This window comes from Pongo pygmaeus, chromosome 14 (genome assembly GCF_028885625.2).
Source record: "Pongo pygmaeus isolate AG05252 chromosome 14, NHGRI_mPonPyg2-v2.0_pri, whole genome shotgun sequence".
Taxonomy (NCBI): domain Eukaryota; kingdom Metazoa; phylum Chordata; class Mammalia; order Primates; family Hominidae; genus Pongo; species Pongo pygmaeus.
This window is the reverse complement of record NC_072387.2, coordinates 84,607,499-84,616,356: the sequence shown is the minus strand read 5'-3', so window position 1 is coordinate 84,616,356 and position 8,858 is coordinate 84,607,499. Positions and strand designations below refer to the sequence as shown.

Below are 8,858 nucleotides of genomic sequence, written 5' to 3'. Positions count from 1 at the left end.
GGCAGGCCAAATTAAAAGGATGAAAAAAGATATATTACACAAACATTAATGAAAGGAAAGCAACAGTGTCTGTATGTATATCAGATAAAGCAAAGAAAATTACCAGAAACAGAGAAACTATATAATGATCAAAGGTTTAATCCATGAAGAAGACAGCAATTTTAAAAGTGTATTCACCAAAAAATAGAGCTTCAAAATATGTGATGTGAAAACTGCCAGAACTGAAGCGGGTGGGGCTCGGACTAGCGCTGTCTCAGGATGTAAAGTGTAACAAAGGGGTCGGGGAGGGTTGGAGGGGCAGCATGGGCCTGTGAGGCCTGTGGGTGCCCGCGTTCCCCAGCAGCCCCCGCAGCCGGCTCCGCAGTGGTCCGCTCCGGTTGGTTGCCGCGTGCGGATTCGGGTTCCAGACCCAAGGCTGCGTGTTCTCCACCGCTTGTTGTGGCCAGTGTTACTGTGGTGACCGCCAGAGTAGCCTTCGCGCTATGGAGGAGCCCGGTGCTATCCGTCAGCCCTACTTGGGGCTGGTCCTGGAGGAGGTACGAAGAGTTGTGGCAGCACTACCTGAGAGTATGAGAGCAGATTCGAATCCTTATGGTTTTCCATGGGAACCGGTGGTATGTGCAGCTGTTGTTGGATTGTTTGTTGTTCTCCTTTTTTTGTGGAGAAGTTTTAGATCGGTTAGGAGTCGGCTTTATGTGGGAAGAGAGAAAAAACTTGGTGAAACGCTTTCTGGACTAATTGAAGAAAAATGTAAACTACTTGAAAAATTTAGCCTTATTCAAAAAGAGTATGAAGGCTATGAAGTAGAGTCATCTTTAGAGGATGCCAGCTTTGAGAAGGCGGTAGCAGAAGCACGAAGTTTGGAGGCAACCTGTGAAAAGCTGAACAGGTCCAATTCTGAACTTGAGGATGAAATCCTCTGTCTAGAAAAAGAGTTAAAAGAAGAGAAATCTAAACATTCTCAACAGGATGAATTGATGGCAGATATTTCAAAAAGGATACAATCTCTAGAAGATGAGTCAAAATCCCTCAAATCACAGATAGCTGAAGCCAAAATCATCTGCAAGATTTTTCAAACGAATGAAGAACGATGGGCGATAGCAATAAAAGATGCTTTGAGTGAAAATTCTCAACTTCAGGAAAACCAGAAACAGCTTTTGCAAGAAGCTGAAGTATGGAAAGAACAAGTGAGTGAACTTAATAAACAGCAAATAACATTTGAAGACTCCAAAGTACATGCAGGACAAGTTCTAAATGATAAAGAAAATCATATCAAGACTCTGACTGGACACTTGCTAAAGATGAAAGATCAGGCTGCTATGCTTGAAGAAGACACAACGGATGATGATAACTTGGAATTAGAAGTGAACAGTCAATCAGAAAATGGTGCTTACTTAGATGATCCTCCAAAAGGAGCTTTGAAGAAACTGATTCATGCTGCTAAGTTAAATTTTTCTTTAAAAATCTTAGAAGGAGAAAGAAACCACATTATTATTCAGTTATCTGAAGTGGACAAAACAAAGGAAGAGCTTACAGAGCATATTAAAAATCTTCAGACTCAACAAGCATCTTTGCAGTCAGAAAACATATATTTTGAAAGTGAGAAACAGAAGCTTCAACAGAAACTTAAAATAATGACTGAATTATATCAAGAAAATGAAATGACACTCCACAGGAAATTGACAATAGAGGAAAATTACCGGATAGAAGAAAAAGAGAAGCCTTCTAAAGTGGAAGAAAAGATGAGCCATGCCACTGAAGAGCTGGAGACCTATAGAAAGCTAGCCAAAGATCTTGAAGAAGAATTGGAGAGAACTGTTCATTTTTATCAAAAGCAGGTTATTTCCTATGAGAAAAAAGGACATGATAATTGGTTGGCAGCTTGGACTGCTGAAAGAAACCTCAATGATTTAAGGAAAGAAAATGCTCACAACAAACAAAAATTAACTGAAACAGAGTTTAAATTTGAACTTTTAGAAAAAGATCCTAATGCACTTGATGTTTCAAACACAGCATCTGGCAGAGAGCATTCCCCATATGGTCCCTCACCATTGGGTCAGCCTTCATCTGAAACGAGAGCTTTCCTCTCTCCTCAAACTTTGTTGGAGGGTCCACTCAGACTCTCACCTGTGCTTCCAGTGGGAGGAGGAAGAAGCCCAAGCAGCCCAGGGAATCCTCTGGACCATAAGATTACCAATGAAAGAGGAGAACCAAGCTGTGATAGGTTAACTGATCCTCACAGGGCTCCTTCTGACACTGGGTCCCTGTCATCTCCATGGGAACAGGACCGTAGGATGATGTTTCCTCCACCAGGACAATCATATCCTGATTCAGCTCTTCCTCCACAAAGGGAAGACAGATTTTATTCTAATTCTGATAGACTGTCTGGACCAGCAGAACTCAGAAGTTTTAATATGCCTTCTTTGGATAAAATGGATGGGTCAATGCCTTCAGAAATGGAATCCACTAGAAATGATGCCAAAGATGATGCTGGTAGTTTAAGTGTGCCTGATTCATCTCTCCCTGCTGAAAATGAAGCAACTGGCCCTGGCTTTATTCCTCCACCTCTTGCTCCAATCAGCGGTCCATTGTTTCCAGTGGATACAAGGGGCCCGTTCATGAGAAGAGGACCTCCTTTCCCCCAACCTCCTCCAGGAACCATGTTTGGAGCTTCACGAGGTTATTTTCCACCAAGGGATTTCCCAGGTCCACCACATGCTCCATTTGCAATGAGAAACATCTGTCCACCAAGGGGTTTACCTCCTTACTTTCATCCAAGACCTGGATTTTACCCCAACCCCACATTCTGAAGGTAGAAGCGAGTTCCCTTCGTGGTTGATTCTGCCTTCAAAGGAGCCTGCTACTTAACATCCAGAACCACAACAAGAAACCTGACAATATTTTTGCTTTCTTCAAAAGTAATTTTGACTGATCTCATTTTCAGTTTAAGTAACTGCTGTTACTTAAGTGATTATACTTTTCTCAAATTGAAGTTTAATGGAATTATAGTTCTCAGGATAGTATTTTGTAAATAAAGATGGTTTAAATATGAATAAAAAAATAAAAATAAAAAATATCTATTCTACAAGTTTGATTTTTCAGGCTGTCAGTTGACAACATTTCTTCATAAATTTGAAAGTCCTCAGACAGACGTGCTCTTGAGACACTCATAAAGGACATGGTTTTACACGCTATCCATATGATGATGACTTCCATACATATCATATGCTCAGCCCTAATCTCTTTCCTGAATTCTAGACTCAAATATCCAATATCTGCTTAACATTTCCAAATTCTTGATGCTCCTGCCGAACTGTCTTTTTACTTAGTCTTCAATAAATGATAACTCCAGGCCAAAACTCTGTGAATTATTTTCAACTCTTCTCTTCTCTTCACACCCTATGTTTAATCCATCAGCACATCCTGTTGACATTACCTTTTGAATGTATTCTAAATATGACAGTTTCTCACCAATCCATTGTTATGACATTAGTCCAACAGGACCTCTTGGGTGGACCATTGCAAAACCTCTTAAGTCTTCCTGTTTCCATTTGTAACTTTTGTCTTCTATTTTTAACTCAGCAGCAAGCCAGATCATTCTAAGCTTCTCCTCCACATCTCTTGAAAAGATTCCCATCTCATCAGAATCTGGTCCGTAAGTGTTGCCATGGTCTATAAGGCTATGAATCTCACTCCCAGCTCCCTATCCGTCCTTACCTCCTACCATTTTCAGCTTTTGCTTACTGATTCGTTCTTCTGTGGCTTCCTTGCTGTTCTTCAAACACTTGAATCCTTAGGGTTATTTTTTTGAATCTACAACTCCTCTCTGCAACATGCTTTTGCTCACAACCAATGACTCATTCACTTAATTCATGACTCTGCTCAAAGGTTGCTTTATCAGGGAAGACTCCTCTGAATACCCGACCTAACATATGTTGCTCTCTGTGTCTCTTTACTTGCTCTGTATTTCTTTACCAGTTACATTATACATTTATTTGTTTTGGAGGATTATCTGTATCCCCATAGAACAAAAGCATCCGCAGAACAATTTAATGCACTTGTTACTGCTGTATCCCCAGTGATCAGACCAGCATCTAGCACACCACATATTCTCACTTATAAGTGGGAGCTGAACAATGAGAACACGTGGACACAGGGAGGGGAACACACACACTGGGGCCTATCAGGGAAGGCCGGGAGAGGGAGAGGGTCATGATTAATAGCTAATGCATGTAGGGCTTAATACCTAGCTGATGGGTTGATAGGTGCAGCAAATCACCATGGCACACGTTTACCTATGTAACAAACCTGCACGTACAGCACGTGTATCCTGAAACTTAAAATAAAATAAAATAGAATTCTAAAAAAATTCTAAAAAAAGATGCTCAATGTGCAGTTGTTTGGTTAATAAATGATTTATACTTCTACTGATTAAAACTCAATCAGTAAATTAAAATCTTAGAATATCTGTTTTCTGAGTATAAATCATTTGTTTGTGGTGGCTAAAATGCATGAAAAAGAAATTAGGCTTTGAAAATAACCAGCTGTTATTTAGATTTTATGCTGCAGGCATTTTGTGGTTGTTTACAACCATGTAATGAGCATTGGCCAATGCCTCTTATGGTTTTGGGGAATAGTTCAATTCACAGAGTCCAGATTTTTCCATTGGTTATTTATTTTTCATTCTCTTCAGTTCAGTCTTATTTTTTCCATAGCAAGCTCCATGTCTATCTGTAAGCAAATCTCAGGTTTCGAGTTAGTGCAGGACTACCTTCCCTATCTTTGTACGGGTACAAATTTTACAGTCACAGACTTGAGTGTGCAAAAATATAACCTTATTGTCTATAACATTTTATTTTGGGGCTCTAAACTCCCATTCTGAATGTGGCATAAAACTCAATACAATCACTGCTGGGAATTTCAGTCACATTCAGTGATTTTTTTCAGTCACTTCAGAGTTAGCGCAGTCACAGTCAGGACATTTTACGTCCACCTTTCCCCGTGGACTTGCAGATTCACTATGTGGTGGGTAAAAGGACAGAAGTGGTCGTGGTGGAGGGGTCAGAGTTGTCGTCTCCTCTGTACTGACTCTGTCCTGTGCCAGGAAGGAACTGCTCCTTTGGGCCCTCAACACTGGTAATGGGGTGCTTCCTCTAATGCAAACTGAGACCTGTGGGTCCTGACTGGGCTTCCCTCAGCTCCCTGGAGCCAGCAGTCTTCTGACATGCAACTTGTCCACTCTGGAACCCAGTAGACATTCCACACTGCATCTTTCTGGGGGACACTTCCCTTGTTTCAGCTTCAGTCTTGACCTTCTGGCTCAGTCTCTCTTATCAAATACCATTTGACCCAGCAATCCCATTATTGGGTATATATCCAAAGGATTATAAATCATTCTACTATAAAGACACATGCACACATATGTTTATTGTGGCACTATTCACAATAGCAAAGACTTGGAACCAACCCAAATGTCCACCACTGATAGACTGGATAAAGAAAATGTGGTACATATACACCATGGAATACTATGCAGCCATAAAAAAGGATGAGTTCATGTCCTTTGCAGGGACGTGGGTGAAGCTGGAAACCATCATTCTCAGCAAACTATCACAAGAACAGAAAACCAAACACTGCAGGTTCTCACTCATAAGTGGGAGTTGAACAATGAGAACACATGGACACAGGGAGGGGAACATCACACACTGGGGCCTGTCTAGGGGTGGGGGCTAGGACAGGGAGAACATTAGGAGAAATACCTAATGTAGGTGACAGGTTGATGGGTGCAGCAAACCACTATGGCACGTGTTTACCTATGAAACAAACCTGCACGTTCTGCACATGTACCCCAGAACTTAAAGTGTATACGAAACAACAACAACAACAAAAAGCCCACATCCTATTTAGGTTTTGGACTCTTAGGTCTTATAAAATGCAAAGCGTTGTCTCCACCTTTCCTGCACCTAGAAAAGTTCTCCGCTGTTTCCAATCTCTACCACCCAGGTGGGGAACTTCTTTCTGAGGTTTGCTGTGTCTCTGAACTGTACCTGAAAACCATGGCTCAGGTTCTTTCTCTTCTTGGATCCCTTTATTTAATGGCAGTTCCATTATTCTTTCCCCTACTATAGCCCTGGTACTTAACTTAAGTGGGTAGAGGTTCAGAATACCTCTGGGTTTCTGTAAAAACTCTATTTCTACCCAACTCGGAGGATTTTTTTCCTAGACTCAAGGGGAAGTAAAAAAGATGTGAGGAGCCTGGGCGCGGTGGCTCACGCCTGTAATCCCAGCATTTTGGGAGGCCGAGGCTGGTGGATCACGAGGTCAGGAGACTGAGACCATCCTGGCTAACACGGTGAAACCTCGTCTTTACTAAAAATACAAAAAAATTAGCCGGGAGTGGTGGCGGGTGCCTGTAGTCCTGGCTACTTGGGAGGCTGAGGCAGGAGAATGGTGTGAACGTGGGAGGTGGAGCTTGCAGTGAGCCGAGATCGCATGAATGCACTCCAGCCTGGGCAACAGTGCGAGACTCCGTCTCAAAAAAAAAAAAAAAAAAAAAAAAAAAAAAACGTGGGGAAAGTGGTTCTGACTTATTCAGAAATTGTCTAGGAGTTGGAAGTGGGCAGAAGGAAATCCTGGTGTCCTTACAATGGAGCGCTGGGCATTGTCTAACACAGTGTTTTCAAATTGGAAGAATTTGGCAATATTGGAGACATTGTTGATTGTCACAACTGGGTGGGATGGCCTGCCACTGGCCTCTAGTAGGCAGAGGCTAGGGATGCTGCTAACCATCCTACAATGGACAGGACAGCCCACAAAACAAAGAATTTTCTGGCTCCAAATGTCAATGGCGCCAAGGTTGAAAATCCATGGTCTGGTGAACCTTCTGGGGATTATATGGTTCTATAGCGGTGTGTAATTTTCAATTGCCTTTCTATGGACTCGTCTACTTTATATCACTTTAGGGGAAGAAGTTAACTTGTTAAAAACTGTTAGTAAAGCAAATGATTCTTGTTTATAGCAATGCAAATGAATTTTGACGACTAGAGACTGTTGATTTCTACCTGTAGAAAACACGACCTAAATATTTTATTTTATTGCCCTCTAAGACATTATTCAGTTCCGTATCTATTAGCAGATTTATTTCAGCATTTTTATTTGATATACGTATAACTGGTTTTAACCACTTTAGTGATTTCCTCACTAATGAATGGGTTGAATACAATCTTTGACACGTGTTAATTTTATATTGGCCCAAGAGTCATGTTTTTAATCTTTTAAAAATTATCTTTCAGCAACCTGTCCATATCTCCTTCCAAATATTTGCTGTTGTACACTGGGATGGTCCCTTTTGATCTTACAGGTCACAAATTTTGTTGCTTTTATTTTCTTGGGATCTACACTGATAACCCTAAGTTATGGAATCTCACTGTTGGGGTTGGAGTGAGTTCAGGGGTGTAGGGAGTATTATGATGCCCCAAGAGCTCTTTTTCAAACATTACCATAACACCAATACTGATACCTTAAAATGAATAATAATTCTTTAATATTAACAAATCAGATTCCTGATGTTTCATGTATTTTTAAACAGTTAGTTTGAATCAGGATCTAAATAAGACCTATACATTGCAACTGACTGTGATGTCTTTTAAATCTATTTTAAGCTAAAGCTTCCTCCATATCTTTTTCCATATCTTCCACATATCTTTTTATTTTCCTTGCAATTGCATTGTTGGCAAAATGTGATCATTCCTACTGTAAAGTTTCTCACACTCTGAATTTTGTTGATAACATCTTTGAGCCATTGTTGCCTATGTTTGCTATAAACAGGCATTCAACTGAGAAACTTGATTAGACTCAGGTTTGATTTTTTTTTTTTTTTTGGCCTGAACACTTCATAGGTGGTGCTGTGTACTTCCACCAAGAGTCTCAAACAACTAGCTGTCTCTGGTTTTGTCATATTGGTAGCTGTTGAGTATCACTGCCTAGATTGATTTTGTTTTTTTTTTTTTGAGACGGAGCTTTGCCCTGTTGCCCAGGCTGGAGTGCAATGGTGCTATCTTGGTTCACTGCAATCTCCGCCTCCTGGATTCAAGCAATTCTCCTACCTCAGCCTCCTGAGTAGCCGGGATTACAGGCTCGCACCACCACGCCTAGTTAATTTTTTGTATCTTTTGTGGAGATGGGGTTTCACCATGTTGGCCAGGCTGGTCTTGAACTCCTGACCTCGTGATCCACCTGCCTCAGCCTCCCAAAGTGCTGGGATTACAGGCATGAACCACCGTGCCTGGCCTGGATTGATATTTTTAAATTAAGGATGCGCAGTGCATCTTTAACAGTTATCAACCTCATTTTCCCCAGGCTTAATCTTCACCTCTCTGTTGGCGCGTTCCATGGCTGTGGGTAGTCACCTTGCAGTGCAGTAGTAAAGGTTTCCCTGAGGAGGTGAATGCTTCTTAAGGAAATGTCAGAGTTGGGCAGGGGGAAGGGAATTCAATGCAGAGGGAACAGGGGAATATAAATGAAGACGAGTCCATTCGTAAATTGTGAGTGCACCAAGGTGCTTGGGGAAAGAGTGTTCAGGGAAGAATAGATGGGAGATAAGTTTGGGGGATAATGTAGATTGTGGCCCTAGTGTAAGAGGTTCTGTCATAAGCATTTCCAAAAGTTTTAAATTCCTGACTAGGTCAGACTTAGGTACAGTGCTCTACAAGTTTCTATGCACACATCTCTGAAAGGGCAAGAAGTCTACATAAGGGAAAACAGAAACACCCCCTGCATTACTTCATTCTGGCTACTATAACAAAGCACTACAAACTGGGTAGCTTACAAATAACAGAAATTTATTTCTCACAGTTCTG

General features: G+C 41.3%; 1 protein-coding gene across 1 annotated transcript; it reads left to right on the top strand.

Moving 5' to 3' along the window:
- Positions 1-332: 332 nt before the first annotated feature.
- LOC129011768 (cTAGE family member 15-like) lies at positions 333-3,088 on the top strand. Its single transcript, XM_063650940.1, has one exon. The coding sequence runs from the start codon at positions 483-485 to the stop codon at positions 2,808-2,810; it is 2,328 nt and encodes a 775-aa protein (XP_063507010.1). The 5' UTR covers positions 333-482; the 3' UTR covers positions 2,811-3,088.
- The last annotated feature ends 5,770 nt before the right edge of the window (positions 3,089-8,858 follow it).